At 39.2% G+C, this 17,702-nt stretch overlaps 1 protein-coding gene across 1 annotated transcript in view; it reads right to left on the reverse strand.

The window, feature by feature from the left end:
* Positions 1-17,702, reverse strand: part of FAM234B (family with sequence similarity 234 member B) — a 35,788-nt gene that overhangs the window by 3,619 nt on the left and 14,467 nt on the right. Inside the window, exons 5-12 of the mRNA XM_027856391.1 lie at positions 17,015-17,145; positions 11,016-11,163; positions 10,569-10,710; positions 9,473-9,616; positions 9,221-9,302; positions 2,709-2,864; positions 2,207-2,324; positions 269-486 (exon numbers count right to left, since the gene is read on the reverse strand). Of these exons, the coding sequence (XP_027712192.1) occupies positions 269-486; positions 2,207-2,324; positions 2,709-2,864; positions 9,221-9,302; positions 9,473-9,616; positions 10,569-10,710; positions 11,016-11,163; positions 17,015-17,145 (1,139 nt within the window). The remainder of the gene's footprint in view (positions 1-268; positions 487-2,206; positions 2,325-2,708; positions 2,865-9,220; positions 9,303-9,472; positions 9,617-10,568; positions 10,711-11,015; positions 11,164-17,014; positions 17,146-17,702) is intronic.

Genomic DNA, 17,702 nt, shown 5'->3' on the forward strand with positions numbered 1-17,702 from the left:
TTTTTCTCTTATAAAAGAGCTGTCCTAAAGTAAAATGGATTGCTTCAGGAGGTAATGAGTTCCTCATCATTGGATATCCTCATGGGGGGATAGATGATTACTTGTTGGGGAAGGTTCCTGTTCAGGTATAGGTTGGGCTAGATAACTTCCAAGGTCCTTTCCAAGGTCCTCTGAGATTCTATGATTTCATGGTTCTGATGATCAAGTTAGGAATTGAAACTAAACCCCAAAATTTATCAAACATTTCTTAAACAAGGGATCTACTTACCTTCTGAGAAGAAATAAACTTTAGCCTAGAAAGGAATCTTCTAAGTTCTCCCCGGCCAATTTTGGGAGTGGTCTCCTTTAGCACAACAACCTGGCTCTCCATCAGGGCCCACCTTAAGTTCACCTTGCTGACAACTAGAGGTCTCAGATGGTTTTCAGACCCAGGCCCTGTTTTCCTGGTAACATAGAAAGCATCTTTCCAGACATCATTAATTCCAACTGTGGAAAAACAAAGGAAATAACAGTTAACATAAGGAAATATGCTCCTTCTTTATAAGGAAAGTCATCTTGTATAGCAATTGTTAATGTGGAAAGCAGAACACAAGTTTTTGAGGGGCCTTATAAGGTACAATATGGGAATTAGTAAGGTAACTATGGTTTAGTAGGAAAAGATCACTGGATAGACAGTAAGAAGTCCTGGTTTAAATCCTTACTTGACCACTTATTAGTTGCATCATCTTGGGAAAGTCTCTACCTCTCTGAGACTCAGTTTCCTCATAGGTAAAATGGAAATAATAAAACCTTCACTACCAACTTCACAGGGTTGTTGTGAGAATCAAATGAGACAATGTGTATTAAGTTTGTTGTAAACCTTGAGGTGATATATAAACATATGTTATTATTGTTTTATTATTATTATTATTATTATTTGTGCCAACAATTAGAAGAAGGAACTGGTAGAGAAATGAACCAAGAAATAGATTAGAAAGGCTGAATATTGTAATGTTGGATTGGCAACCTAACACTTATCCAGTTATTATTTAATGTGCCTCACCTTTAAAACAAGCATTGTAATATAAACATGACTTTTAATTATCATTATTATTATTAGTATTTCTGGGTGCTTTTAATATGCTTGATGGTGACATGTTGAAAATTAGTTCATTTATATTATATAAAAGAATTTTACCAGCATGAGGCACTTAAAAATATTGAAAGACAACATAAAACAATAGACATCTCCTCTGTGAACAGCATATTGCCTTCTGCTTAGTGCAAAGAAGCATTTGCCTATGTCAGAAGACCAGAAGAGTGGCAACAGAAGCCAGGACATTCCAACAAAGCCACAATCACTAGCGTTGGCTTCAACCTCAGAGGAAACACTTGGATCTGTAAATGGAAAGTCTGCCTTCCAGAAGGCAAGAAGGTGTAGAGAAGGATAGGGAAGGGAACTTGGCCGATCTGGTTACATCCCAGGTATGAAGATTCCTCAGAGCTAATGCCATGAAAGATAACAGGATGATGAAGAATCCCAGTCCAACAGATGACAGTGGCTAGCTTTCCATGACTTTAGTGAACTGAATTCCCATTCATCCTGAGATGATGAAGACTAGAACAGGCCCAACATCCAGTTAACATCTTTTTCCTCTATAAATCCCTTCTTCTTTTAAAAATTCTCTAAGAACCACTTATCCTGTGATGTTTATCCTGAAGAATCCTCAACTTACTTGCCCTAACTTCTATGAATATAGATACTTTCGCTGAGAATTTAAGATTAAAGACAGATGCTAAAGAGGTCAACGTTGCGAGCATTTTTTGCACCTTTCTATGCTGCTGTTCACCACAGGAATCAAGCAAATAACTGTGTGAAGTTCAACGTTGTTAGTGGAAAAAAAACAAAACTCAAAGGCATATGTCCTAAGGATGATGGTTCGATGGAATAGTTTTTATATGTAACCAGACAATGTATTTTTATACATTGTTTTGTTATAGGTAGTGAGCCATAAATCCAGGATTTAGGCCCAGTCCGTTGATTCTAAATCCTGTGCACTCTCTGCTAATCCATTACTGTCTTATATGAATCTTCCACTACCTATCCTTCTCCAAACTTTCCACTGACCCCCAGTCTCACATATCTGATTGCTGCTTCTCAGAAGAACTCTTCTCTGAATAGTTCTCAAACCCTCTGTATGTAGACTCCCACCATCAGAAAACTCACTTGCTGACGCATTCACAGCACTTGTGTCATTAGCCAGATCCAGGAGGATTGTGGGGAAGGTTGGATGCAAAAGGTAAAGATGATGGAGCACAGGTGGCTCAGTTCCTGAGTTGAGATCCTAAATGGAAAAGGAAAAAACAGAAATATTAACTCTTCCATTTAATGCTCATCTAATGCAGAGGGCAAAGGAGAAATTTGGCTAAGATATATTTCCTTTCACAGTTAAAAGCTTGATTTCTTCCTATGAGAAGGGTCTCAGATTATGAAAGAAACCCCTACATGTCCAGAAACAGAAGGTTCTGCTTTCTCAACATATAAAAATCTTATGACTGATCACTAACTTCCCATTATTGCTTTTCATAGCTGAAAAGTATTCTCTTCTCACCAAAAAAAAAAAAAGCAAAGCCAAACAATTTCTTAAGTCAATAGTTCTGAAGAGTAGCTAGCTGCCTTTTGACAGAGGAAAGAGGAATAAAATAACCTCTTTCACAGGTTTACTCACTGAATTGGATGGGGCTGCTGACAGGTTTTCAGCCCAAAAGAGAAAAACTGATTTTTGGTCTGATGTCATCACTGAAGTGGCAGCTGATTCTTTCATGTGACATGAGAGACTGGAATTCCAAACGACTGTACCTGAATTACCGTCTACCACCATCACCTGAAAAGCAGGAAACAGAGTAAGTACCTTAGGTACTTAGAAAAATATGAGGAATCAGAAAAAGGAAGCGTGACATTGAAAAATATACAATATGGCAACAAGTGTCGATACTTAGATGGAATGAGGAACAGTAACAAAGCAAGAGCTTTTTGAAGCCTGCCTCTGTGACCTTGGCAAATACCAGGAAGAGAAATGTCTTTCTGCAACCCACAGGAAATGCAAAAGAAACTCCTGTCTAGCAGCCCTGCAGGCCCTGAACTGTGCAAGTTCCAGTTTGTAGCAATCAATCAATCAAATAATAAACATTAAGTGCCTCCTATGTTCCAGGAATGTGCTAAGAACTGGGAATACAAAAAGGATCAAATGACAGTCCCTGCCCTTAGGGAGCTTACAGTCTAATGGTGGAGACAATATGCAAACAAATATATACAAAGCAAGATAGATGCAAAATAAACAGGAAATAATTAAAAGAGGGAAAGCACTGGAATTAAGAGGGGTTAGCAAAAACCTCTTGTAGAAGGCAGAATTTTAGTTGGGACTCAAAGGAAGCCAGGGAGGTCAGTAGTCAGAGCATCCCAGGCATGGGGGACAGCCAGAGAGAATGCCTATCCACCAGACTGGATGTTTTGTTTGTGAAACAATGAGGAGGCCAGTGTGACTGGATTGAAGAGTACATATTGCGGAGGAAGGTGTAAGAAAACTAAAAAAGGTAGGAGTGGGCTAGGTTATAAAGGGCTTTGAATGCCAAACAGAGCATTTTGGATTTGCTTCTGGAGGTAAGAGGAAGCCACTGGAGTTTATTGAATAGGAAGGTAACACGATCAGACTTCAGGAAAATCACTTTGGTGGCTGAATGGAGAAAGGGTTGGAGTGGGGAGACAGCAGGCAGACCTATCAGCAGGCTATTACAATAGTGCAGGTGATAATGGCCTGCACCAGGGTGGTGGCAGTCAGAAAAGAAAAGGAGGTACATTCAAAACATGTTGAAAAGGTGAAGTCAATAGGCCTTGGCAACAGCTTGGTTGGGGCGGGGGAGTGGTACAGGTTGAGAGATAGTGAGAAATCCAGGATGACTCCTAGGTTGTGAGCCTGAAAGACTAGAAGGATGGTGTTACCCTCTACAGTAATAGGGAGGGTAGGAGGGAGAACATTGAGTTCTGTTTTGGACATGCTGAGTTTAAGATGTCTACTGGACATTCAGTTACAGATATCTGAAAAGCAATGTGATATGTGAGAGTAGGGGTCAGCAGAAAGGTTGGAGCAGGATAGGTAGCAGAAGATTCAAGTAAGGCTGCAATGGATTAGCAAAGAGAGCACTAGATTTAGAGACAAAGGACCTGGGCCTGAATACTGGATTTATGACTCACTACTTATAACCATGGCCACTTAACATCTCTGGGCCTCAGTTTTCCTCATCTGTCAGATGAAGGACCCATATTAGACGATCTCCAAGGCATCTTCTAAATCTAAAAAAATTTTCCTGACTATATGATCTACCCGTAAAACTGACAAGGGTTGGGGAGCAGGTATGTGTAGCATAGTATTGAGTACTGAAAAAGGGAAGATCATATACTAAAGCTACTTGTGAAAATATTACTGTTAAATATTCAAGAAGAGGAAAATGGCCAACATTAATCCTGAAGGGATAACTATCCTTGACTTTAAACTAAAAACCAGAAAACATCCGACTGAAAGGTAGCCACACAGGCAGCATGGTGTGGTAGAAAAAACTCTGAGCAGCGAGTTAGGTGGCATAGGTTCTAGTCCTGGTTCTGACTCTAACAAACTATGTAAGCTTGAACAAGTGATTATACTTCCTTAGGCCTCAATTTCATCACCTGTAAAATAATGATCTGAAAGGTTTCTTTCAGCAATACCCCACACAAATATTCCACTTCCATGATCAAGAACTCTAAACTCTGACCTGCATTTATCTGATCATGATTTTCCATCACTACACCCCTAACCCTATTCCTCATCCTCATTAAGGCTCATAATCTCTCCAAACCTCAGGTCTTCTCCAGGCCATCAGCCTGTTCTGCCATTCTCCTCCCTGGACTAGACTATTTACTGAATCAGTTCAGCCCTGCCCTACTCTCTAATCCTTTGTTCCCTCGTCCTACCTCTACTCTGTGCCTTACAAAGCCACAATCCTGAATACTGCCATCACCCACCTCTCTGCTCCTACAGATGTACTGGTGATTGGAGCTAGAGAAATCACACAACCACCACCTGGGTAAACTATAAATTTTTGTTATCCAGTCTCAACTAGGTTCTCAATGCAGCAAGGCAGTCCTTTTACTCCTTCCTAATTTATGCTCTAGTCTAGGTGGGGGACTTCACTTTTCTGTGAAGCTTGGATTCAGTCAGAGGGCTGCACTTGAGGACCTAGAGGGCCACATGTGGCCTCAAGGCCTCAGGTTCCCCACCCCTGAATCTAATGGCCTTTATTCTACCCTCATACTTCTTGATCTCTGTAATATTTTAGGCTGTTGACTCTCTCTTCCTGGAAACTCTCTTCTCTGGGTTTTTAAGACTCTCTCCTGCATTTCAGTTGCACATCTTCAACTACCCAGTAGACATTTCAAACTGGATGCCCAAAACAAATCTCAAATTTAACATGTCCAAAATAGAGTTCAGTATCTTTCCCTCAAAACTCACCTCTCTTCCAAACTTTCCTATTACTATCCTGGGTACCACCAGTCACCCAAGCTCATAACCTCAGCGTGGTCCTCTAGTCTCCATTCTCATACACCCCACCTAGCCAATCAGTTACCAGATCTTATTGCTTCCAATTCCTTAACATTGCTCAGATATGCCCCCCCCTTCTCTACTCACATAGTCATCATTGTTGTTCATCACCTTCCACCTGGACTATTGCAATAGCCTCCTATTCCGTTTTCCTCTCTAAAATCTCTCCTCGATCCATCCTTTTTTTTCCCAAAAAGGAGTATTCCCAAAGTGGAGATACAACCACGTCATGCCCCAACTCAGTGAGCTCCAGTGGTTCCCTATTACCTCTATAATCAAATATAAACACTTCTGCTTTGGCATTTAAAGCTCTTCACAATCTGACCCTTTTACATCTTTCCATTCTTCTTGGATATTAATCCCCTCCACACTTTTGAACCATAGGGTTCTGCCTGCTGTTTCTTACACATGAACCTCCAGCTCTTTTCCTCATCCCTTCTCACTAGATGTCCCCTATGCCTGGAACACTCTCTTTCCATATTTCTGCCTTCTAGTAACTTCGGTTTCCTTCAAGATTCAGCTCAAGCAATACCAACTTTGGGAAGTCTTTCCTGGCTCCCCCAAGGACTATTTCACTTTTCTCTTTGTATCTTGAGCATTCAGCATAGTCCTTGGAATATAGCAGGCTCTTAATAATAAATGCTTGTTGACTGTTTATTTCACTATTCCTTCTCTTTTCCTGAATCATCATTCCTTTTTTTTAATTCTGAACTTAAGAAATAAAACAAACATTTCCATAACACAGCAGAATAGAAAAAAAATGATTGCAGATGAAACTGCAAATTTAGCATGTATAACTTGCTATTACTTTTAAATGTATAATAAAGTTAACATATAACTTTCTTTTTTTTTCCTTTTTTCTTCTCTCTCTCCCCATCCCCACCCTAGAGATGGCTACCATTAGATTTAAATATTACACACACACACACACACACACACACACACACACACACACACACGTAAAACCATTCTATACATACTTCTATTTACCAGTTCTTTCTCTGGATGCAGATAATGTTTTTCTTCATATGTCCTTTGTAGTTAATTTGGGCATTTATAATAGTCAAAATGACTTAGTTGCTCAAAGCTGTTCTTAAAACAATACTGCCATTGCATCATTCATTTCCTGCCCTCCTTTCTATAAGTGTTTCATGGTACTTTGTCCTAGGTCTTCTTTCTGTACATCTATGGTTTCTTGTAGATCTTATCAGTTCTCATAGGTTCAAGTATCTTCTCTCCTTAAGTAACACACAATTCTATACATCCAGCCCTAATATCTTGCCTAAACTCCAAGTCTACTTTACAAACTGCTGACTACATGTCTCGGGAATCTCAAATTCAACATATCCAAAGCAGAACTCATTTTCTCCTCCCTAAAACTTACTATTTCCCAAACTTCTCTATTTCCATTGAAGGCACCACTACCCTTTCAGTGACCTTGACTTTTCTTTCTCTTTCACCTCCCCCCACCCTCTGCCACCAGAGCCTATAAGTTGTTGTGGTGGGAGCAATATCCTAAACCCCTGACCTCCATGTATGTTAGGCTAGTTGGTTTTTTGTTTTTTGCTTTTTCATTAAAAAGTAATGAAATCATTCTCTCAACTTGATCATCTTAGAGGACTAAAGGATCAAACTACCAACATCTCTTCCTGGTCACCTGAGTATAACACATCCATGAGGTACCCTCTGATATTTGGCCAGTAGAACTCAGACTCTTTCCCCAAAAATCTACCTTTTTTCCCTTTTTTTGAATTCAGAACTTTACAAACATCAAACATGAACATCTCCATATATAAAGAAGAAATATTTTGTATGGAATTTGAATCTGGATTACAAACAAGTAAAATCCATATTAAATTTAACATGTAGTACCAAAGTTACCCTATTATTCTCTGTCCACATCTGAACCTCCTTCTGTTACAAGTATTTTTTAAATGTTTCATTGATGCTCTTTTCTTTCTTTTCTTCCTTTTTTTTGGCAACTCCATCATTACCACTGCACTCTCACATAACTCTCTCCCTACTCCAGAAATAAACTGTAGTAAATAAATGTATTTAATCAAAACAATTCCACATAAAGGGCATGTATGATAATATGCCTCATTCTATACCTCTATTACTGTCAAGGGCAATGCTATCTTTCTATTCACCCAGAGTCCCATCTTTGGTATCATCCTTGACTCTTAGCTCTTCATTCTTCCTCATATTACATCTCCTATCAGTTGCCAAATCTTATCATTTCTACCTCCACAATATCCCTCGTCTTTCACCTTCTCTCCACTCCCATAGTCCCCACCCTAGTTGTAGGCCACATCACCTCTTGCCTAGACTATTGTAACAGCCTCCCAAGTTGGATTCTCTGCTTCAAGTTCCTCCCTACTCTACTCCATCCTCCCCATAGCTACTGTAGTAATTTTCCTAAAGGCCAGACCTGTTCATATCACTCCTCTACTTAATACATTCCAATGGCTCCCAATTACCTCTAGGATCAAATATGTACTCTACTTCACATTTAAAATCTTTCACAACCTGGACCCAACCTACCTTTCCACACTTATTACATAGTATCCTTCATGCATTCTACAATCTAGCCAAACCTGCCTTCTCATGGAACTCACAAGGATGGTGCTGATACATGGTACTCAATCGCTGCACTTCTGCCCTTGTGGCCCATCCTGTCTGGAATGCACTCCCTCCTCACTTTTCAGAACCCGTAGTTTCTTTCAAGGTAAAGCTCAAGTGTACCTGAAGCCTTTCCTGATCCCCACAGCTCTAGTGCCCACCCTCCTCTAAGTTATCATTTATCTATTCTATATTTTTCTGTAGAGGTCCAGGGCACCTCCTAAAGCTACATCAGAAACTCCTTTTTAGGGCAAGAACTGTTTCATTTTTGTCCCCAGCACGTAGCATGCCCTTAATATAGTAAACAGCCATGGACTGACTGATTGATTGCTCGTGATTGGAAGGCATTCCCCATATGTCCTCTCATCTCTCCCTCTCAGAATTCTTCTCCTTATTCAAAGTTCAATTCAGATGCCTTCTCATTCCTCAATTTTTCTTACACTATATAATATAATACCAAATACACTTATACTATATAATTCTTTGCAAATATGTAGTATCTCCCCAGAAGACTACAAGATCCTTAAGGAAAAGGTACTGTTTAGTTTTTATTATTTATTATTATATTTTATTTTTTATTTTATATTATTTAGATATTTATTTATTTTGTATTTATATATTATACATTTATATGTAATTTATATTATATTTTATTTGTATAGTATTATTATTATTTTATCTTCAGCACCTAGTATAGTGCTTTAGTGCCTTACCAGGTGATTAATAAATATTTGTTGAAATGAACTGCCAAATTTATTCTTCAAAGCTCAGTTCAAGTGTTACATCTCCATGAAGCTTTCCCAGGTAGTTGTACTCAAATGGGATGGTGTATTTATTTGTTTTACAGTTGAATTACAAATTCCTGGAGAATAGAGACCAAGTCTTATCCTTTTGACCCACACACTGTGATGCAGACAATGTTGGGTATGTATTAAGTGTTTCATAAGTATTGCTGACTGACAAATTGATTTCTTGAATTTTACCTTTTTCATCCCATCTCCATACTGTGCCTCCAGCAGAAAATCCAAGGTCTGGTCATTTGTGAAATATCCAGGAGTAGGTTGGCTAAGAGCGTAAACAAAACAAACAGTCAGGGAGATAAGAACTCCTATCCCTTTTCTCACATACATGTCCTAGGCACCAAACTGAGCAATTACTCTAGGCAATTCTGAGATATAGAGAAGGAAACTAGAATTCTAAGAAATAAGAGATATTATAATAGGTATATTACAAACCTGTGTAGGCCTTGGAGATTCAGCACCCAATGACGTGCAAGGTCTTGACCCCGAAGAAGGACAAGACTCTGTTTCGTTGTGATGAGGAGGTTGCTGTAGTTGCTGTCTGGTGCTTTTACCAACTGGAGTAATTCAACCTCATCACTAAAGGAAGTAAAACATAAGCAATTTATGTTCTGAGGCTCCTCTAGTTGGCTTTTTGTTTATACCTTATATTTCTCACCTTCATTTAAAGAGCAGGGATGCTGCCAATCTCTGCTCAACCTGATTTTCTTGATCTTTAGGACACTCCTAGCTTGTCCTCATACAAATACCAAGAGAGGCACACAAAAGAGTGTTGCTTGGACACACCTCTCCACTAAGTATTCTGGGAGTGTAAGAAAGATAATCAGGCCAAAATTACAGAACGCTGGAAGAAACCATATGCCTGAAAAACTGGATGCCTGAATCCTGCATTAAAATCTGCCAATGACTTACAGGTTGAACTTGGCCAAATTATTTAGCTTCTCTGTAAAACTGGGACCATTATATTTATTACCTATGTACTTTCCAGAGATACAAAGGGAGTTAGTAACAAAATGCTGAAAAAATCCTTTGAAGTTCCAAAGAGAAAAGCACAAATTACAATAAGATAATAAACAGGAAAGGAAAATAGGATTCCTGTTATGCTATTGTAATTTATGCTAAACAGAAAAAAAAATGCTCAATTTGAGGAAAGTATATGGATAAACTATGGAGCAAGTACTTTATCACAGCCTTGTTACAGGTTAAAAACAGGTTTCCAAAGCTTAAAAGATTCCTGGATCTCACACACCCAATAAAAAAATACTACCTATAGATGTACTGTCACCTCTTCCCACAAGAGTTGAAGTATATATGCCATGAAGATGACCATGACATGCTTTTCCGCATAAATATGGCATTACTGACAAACTAATACACAGCAAAAGGTACAGATGGAGGCATATTATAATTAACACAGTTTCTTCTCTAATCCTGTGGCCCAGACAACACTGCAGGTTCCTGTAGTGCATGGGCATTTGCTGATTTCCCTAGGGGCTTTACCATAACCAAAGTTAGAAGACGACAGCCCTACCTATAAATGTCAATAAGCTCAGACAGGTTGACAGATCTTCTCTTCTCCCACTCTGGTTCCTCTATCTGCAACAAAGGCGGCGAGCTGTCCCGGTTTAGGGCCTGGACAAAAATATCCCTCAGGGCGATGGCCTGAATGTTACCTAGCATTACAAGAAGAAACCAATACTGAACCAATCACAGGGTCCAAGTTGAATGGGAAGTTCCAACCCAGCCTGACAAGATGGGTCTGACTCATAAAAAAATGGGAAAGTGACCAAAGCAATTGAAGGAAGATGACTTGCCTCTTAGAAGGTGTGATAGGGAAGAATAGGACCAACACAAGCAAATGGACAGGGGAGACTAGGTCTCCGCTAGTAGGAGATAGTGTAGGGGATAGTGTCAAAGTCTCCCCTGCTTTCACTGTGTCCCACAAGACAGACTTAACCATACCCTTGGGCACTCTTACCAAAGCCAAACAGGATATAGATCGCCCCATGTGTGGTGACGTGAACCTGAGGACGAATCAGACTGCCCTCTTTCACGATGTTGTACTTCACAGGCCGGCCCATAGGAATCCCTGTCTTGCCTGAAACTAGCAGGAAATAGAGATCTCCCTGTAGAGGTGAGAAGAAAAGGCGGGCAGCAGTAGAAGAAAATAAGTTAATGATGGACCTGACATTTCCTATTTTCAAATATCATACTGGAATGGATGTCAAAGATCATCTGGTCTATCTTCCTCAGTTGAAATCCTCTCATTAACTAAAAGACTAAGAACACATCCCAGAATCACAATATGTGTAACCAAAATTATGTTGCTCATCCTCTACTAGTATGAAGGTGAGAAAAATCCCTCACTTTAATGGAGCTAAAAATGCACAAAGGTAAATGCCCAGAAAGAGGTTAGGTCGTCTTTCCATCCTCAGTAACCAGCCCAATTTAGGGTGTGAATACAGATCAGGGGAAGGCAAGGAGGTCTTCCTTGCCAATACATGATGATATCAAGAAATCTGGCCTGACCATCACTACAGTAGTCTGCCTTGTTTTGATAGGATTACTATCAATGGAATGTCATATCTTGATTTCAGCATGGCATCTGATACAATCTCTATAACATAGACAAGATACAGACAAGATGGAGGAATTTAGTCTGGGTCATAGTACAGTTATAGGTAGATTAAGAGCTGTTCAAACAACTTCATCCAAAGAATGCTGGTTAAGGAATATATGGCAACCTAGCTAGCAGGAGAAGGGGAGCTTCTCTTAATGGCATGATGTAAGTCAGGCATCAGTCTAGTATTATGTAAGCCAATCATAGAAAACTAACTATTCTAAGAGTTGAGAAAAGAGTACATTCCTGCATAAGGAACAGCCTCTTCAAGTCAAATCAAGTCAAATTAACAAGCATTTATTAAGCCTCTACTATGTGCTGGGCACTGTACTAAATGTTAGGAATACAAAGAAAAGTAAAAAAAAAAAAATCCCTGCTTTTGATGAACTCACTGTCTAATGGGAGACACAACACACAAACGACTATGTACAGACAAGTTATATATAAGATAAATTTGAAATAATCAGCGAGTGAAGACCCCAGAATTAAGAAGGGTTGTCCATTCTTTTTCAACAATTTATTAACTACTGAGCACAGCACTTGGCACAGTAAGTGCTCAATAAATGCTTTTTCATTCATTCATGGAAACATAGGAAGCTTGCTTATTAAAGTCACACAAAAGTAGAAGAGAGAGCTAAAACACTGAATGTCAGAATAAAGATTCAAAAATTCTCAAAAGGCTAAAAAGACAGTACAAAACTAACAAAATGAAAATTACCACATAAACTTAAAGTCTTGAATCTAAGTTTAAAAAAACAATAGGGCAGATAAAGGATGGAGAAGACATAACAGTAGTTCTCATTTTTAAAAAATGAGGGATTTTAATTAACTGTGCACTCAATATGAGCTGAGTGTAATGCAATACCATCTTAGACTGCATCGACAGCAGTACTGTACAATGCTCACCATCAAGGCAGTCCCTAATAGTCCCATTTAACTCTGCATGAATCAGAACACATTTAGGCACTATATTTTATGAGGGATATTGACAAACTGAAGAATTTCCAGAGAGAACAATCCACATTGTGAAGGGTCTGGAAACTACTTAAACTAAGGAGGAGAAGGCTTAGAGAAAGATTATTCGATTCAATTGAATTGAAAGAGAAGACCTGGAGGGACGTTATCACTGTCTTCAAATATCTGAAGGCTGTCATATGGATATTAGATTTATCACAGAGATCAGAACTTCAATGAAAGGGTAAAAGTTATAGGGAGTCATATTTTCGCTAAATATACTTGACTTTCATGGCTTTCCTTCTATCCTCTGTGACTTCTTCTCTATTTTTCGTTAGTGCCTCATCCTCCTTCCAAGTCTTAAGCATGGGTATCCCCCAATACTGCAAGGTTCAGTTCCTGGCGCATTCTCTTCTCAATTTCATTTACTTAGTATTTATTAAGTACCTACCAGGTACAAGGATACAAAGACAAAAGCAAAATATCATCTGCTCATGAGAAATTTTCAAGCTTTTGTACCTCAAGGTATGTCTACAGAGCAATTTCAGGAATGATGCACTAATGACCGAGGGCATCAGGAAAGGTCTCAAATAGAAGGTGGCACCCATGCCTTGAAGGAAGTGAAAGATTCCAAGAGGCAGAGACGAGAAGAGAGGACATGGGGTGTGAGAGCCTGTGCAAAAAGCACCAAGGTAGCAGAAGGAATGGCATGTACGAGAAACAGTTTGTCCGGAATGAAGAATGCTTGAGGAAGAGTAACAGGAAATAAGAGAAGCTGGAGCCAGTTTCTCTCTCCATCTGATTTAATCTACTTCTATGGCTTCAATGATCACCTCTATAGAGATGACTCCCAAATCTATATTCCCTTCCAATCTCTCCCCTGAGTCTCATTTCTTATTTTCAGTTGCCTGTTGGATATCTCCACTTGAATCACAGAATCATAGATAGAACTGAGAGGACCTTTAAAGGCCATCAACTCCAATGCCTTCATTTTACAAATGAGTAAAATGAGGCCTAGGGGGTAAGTGACTTTTTATAGGTCTCACAGAAAGTAAGACTTACTACTGGTATGATCTTGGGCAAGTCACTTAACTCTGGGCCTCAATTTGGATGACTTTTGAGGCCCCTTCCAGCTCTCAGCCTATGATCCTACAATCTGAGGGAGCAGGTTCTGGCTTGAGAACCAAGACTACTGACTTCAAGTCCATTGCATTGTGTGTTTCATCACCCTGCCTCCTACTGGCACTTCTAATTCAACGTGTCTAAAATTGAACTCCCAACACTTCCTGCCAAATCTGTTCTTCCTCCTTGTTTCTCTAGCTCCAAATTCTTACTCCCCACTAATTCTCAATCTCTATTGCTGGCACTACCATTCTATTAGTCATCCAAGCTCATAACTGGAGTCATCTTGGCCCTCAGTTCCCATATCTAAGTGATTGCCATATCAGGCCAATTCTACCTTGGCAACATCTCTTGAGTCTTTCTCCACCTTCTCATTCCCACAGCAACTCTAGTGTACACCCTCATCTCTTTTCACCTAAGAAAATCATAAGATCCTACTAACATTTATTCCTGACTTTAGTCTATTTTCTTTTCCATTTTTTTGTACCACTAGTAATCTTACAAATGCACTGATCTAATCATATTACTCCATTCAAAATCCTTCAGTGTAACCCTTGTGGTTGTTCTTGTCAATCATTTCAGTCATGTCTGACTCTTCATTACTCTATTTAGGGTTTCCTTGGCAAAGTGGTTTGCCATTTCCTTCTCCAGCTCATTTTTCAGATGAGGAAACTGAGACAAACAGGATTAAGTGACTTGCCCAGGGTCATATAGCTAGTGTCTAAGGCCAGCACTTACATAATGCTTTAAGGTTTGCAAAACATTTTACATGTCTACATGTTGTCCTCACAACCCTAGCACATAGATACTATTGTTACCCCTTTTTAACATATAAGGAAACTGAGGCATAGAGAAGTTAAGTGACTTGCCCAGGATCACATAGCTAGAAAGGCAGGATTCAAACTCAGGTCTTCTTAAGCCCAAGTCCAGCATTCTATGCACTGGTCAAAGAGTGCTGAGAGTCACAGCCATCCATCAACATTAACTTAGTTGTTTGTCTCCTAAATGTAATATCCTTGCCCAGTAGCCAATCAGTGCAACCCAGTAATGTTATTGTCCCCATTTAGGGTTTTCTTGGCAAAGATACTGGGGTGGTTTGTCTTTTCCTTCCCCAGCTCATTTTACAGATGAGGCAAACAGTTATGTGACTTGCCCAGGGTCACGAAGTTAGTAAGAGGCTGAGGCCAGATTTGAACGCAGGCAGATGAATTTTCTTGACTCTAGGCCTGGTCTACTGCACCACCTAGCTGCCCTAAGTGTATCCCTACTACATAACAAATAATATATAATTTGAAATTGCAAGGTCCTTCACCATCTGTTTCCAACCTATATTTCTACCCATATCCCATCAATTTCCACATACTTGACACTCCAGCCAAATTAAACAACTCTATCTCCTACACTCATCTAAACTTCTGTCTTTAATGCCTTTGCTCCTACTATTTCCTCATTCTCAGAATGGACTCCCCTTACCTTCTTAGCCTATATCTGTTCCTATATCTTTCTTTCTTCCAGGTCTAACTTGGGTGATTCTCTGACCCCACCTTACCAAGTGAAAGTGATCTCTATTGCATCAAATTTCTCATTGCACACAGTTGGCAATTAATTATTAAAAATATATTTTATTGAATTAGAGCAATACAAAAATGAAATGAGCTACCTTGCAAAGTACTGCATTCTCTATCTCTTGAACTATTTAAGCAGATTCTGGATGACCACCTACCAAAGGTATAATAAAAGGCACCCGTGCAGTTAGTGGGATGATAGATTAAATGACTTCGATTCTAAGGCAGGCTACCTCCTCTGAGCTAACCAGGCCCACCTCAATCAGTAATAAGATGCAGACCCCACGAACTAACCTCCAGAGATGAGAGAGTACCATAAACTTGGGTGTTGAATTGTATCATAGTGAGCTCTTACCTATAAATCCAAGTCATCTCCTTGTCGTATATATCCTGAATTGACTGGGACACTTTCACAGACACTGTATTGTTAGTGCAAGGGTGAAAAGAAGTTAACAAAAGGTTGAAATCCATTTCCCTAATCCCTTTAATTTCACCATTATTATCTCTATCACTTCCCAATGAAAATTACGCCCTTTACATCACCTCTCAATGTATCCCATGTAGAACTATAATTAAGGTGAAGCAAACAAGGCAATGTCCTGGGTACAACATAGAAGGAAAGAAAAAAAAAGGCACAGAGCTTCTGCTGGATCTGGAGCAGGCAAGAAACCAAAGCCTCTGTAAAGTTTTATCCTGATAAAGGCCTGAGCCCTAGTTCCGGACACCATATTGAAAGAAATCCTACCCCAGAAATAAGCCAGATAGAGAGGGAAGAAACCTGTCCTGGGCACCAACACTTTGCTTCCTTTTCCATGCAACTATAATCTTGTCAAAGAAACTTCCTCTCCAAAAAGTTGAAAACAATCCCTTAGCCCCTGGGGTCTCTAGAACAGAATTACTGATAATGATCAGGAAACTTGCATCCAATTGAACAGATTCTTAGACAAAATTAATGTTGTGGCTGATTCTGGTATTATTGGTCTCAAGTTTTAGTTCATTGAGCACAGGAAGTAAGAAGAAAAGTCCCAAAACCTTAGTGGACCACTGAAAAGGAATCAATTTTTCTTCTACCTTAAAGGAGGTGAAGTATGATTTGAGATACTAGAGCAGAAATACATACTATCCCTGATGGTGCTACATTTATTTTGACTTTTACCTCCAAGGCTGGTAAATTCTAGAACTTCTGTAAACTCTAATAAAATACTTTAAAAAAAAAACAACATAAGAAAAATATGCATTGAAAACCAGAGTGGAGTGGTCAGATATAAAACAATAGCTATCACAATAAATTAGTTGTTTTTGTTTCATTTTTTTAATAGAACCATAAGTCCAACTTCTTAGCTGAAAGTTTCAATTAATCAATAAATAGCTACTGGGAAAACAGACAAAAGTAAAGCAATCACTGAGCTTACATTCTACCAGGGGAAAAAACATATCCCCATAGGTAGGTACTGAATAGGTACAAAAATAAAAAATAGTCTGGGATGGGAGGGCACCAGCAGCTTGAGGAAGGGGGTGGAATAGGAAAGGCTATAATAGGAATAATTACAATACTTTTTATCTGTAGAGTCCTTTACAGGTTTAAAAAAAAAACAAACATTCTTATTTATTATCTCCCCACTATAGTAAGAAAACTAGGAAATGACTAAACCTGGATTGAGGTACTCCTACTCTCATATTCTTTCCAAAATGAGGGTCATCTAATTGAGGCCATACCTGTAAGTGCTTAATGGTCAGAACCAGGAGATCTCTAACTCCATCATCATCCAAATCTGGCAGCACCACAGCTGAGGAGACCAAAGTCCCATTGGACAAGTGGCTTGGGTTTAGAGTCCAAATGGCTTTGCCTATGGGAGAACAAGCAGACTAGTTGCTGATGTGACTTTGTATTAGCAAACCTTTCACCCCACAGAGAAGAAAAAAACTGAGCTGGAGAAAAAAAAGTCACCTTCTTCTCCCTTGCCCCTCCTCATTTCACAGGTGGCATGTGGAAGTGGGGAATTTGTTTAGCAAAATAAGGCAATGTATTAAATTCATATATAATTCAAAAGATGTAGCTGAAATTAGCTTGGGAAAGAGTAAATGATTTTTTTGGAGGGGAGGGGGATGTTACAGGTGGTTTGTTGTGTGGCTTATCATATGGACAAGGATTAGAGGGAATTATTCAGAAAACCTATTCTCTATCTCTACCACAAGACACTTAAGCAAATATCAGAAAAAGTATGGGAGAGCCTTCAAAGATAGTTCATGAGTCATGTACAAGAACACCAATGTTACCACCTCTTTTTAACAAACACTTGCATTTCCTGGATTGATCACCCACTTTACTCATTAAATTTGGTTTCTAATGACCTTAAGTTGTTTCTAAAAAATCTACTATACACTCAAAGAACAAAAATCTGAG

The sequence above is a fragment of the Vombatus ursinus genome, unplaced genomic scaffold (assembly GCF_900497805.2).
Source record: "Vombatus ursinus unplaced genomic scaffold, bare-nosed wombat genome assembly UNPS02011431.1, whole genome shotgun sequence".
Taxonomy (NCBI): Eukaryota; Metazoa; Chordata; class Mammalia; order Diprotodontia; family Vombatidae; genus Vombatus; species Vombatus ursinus.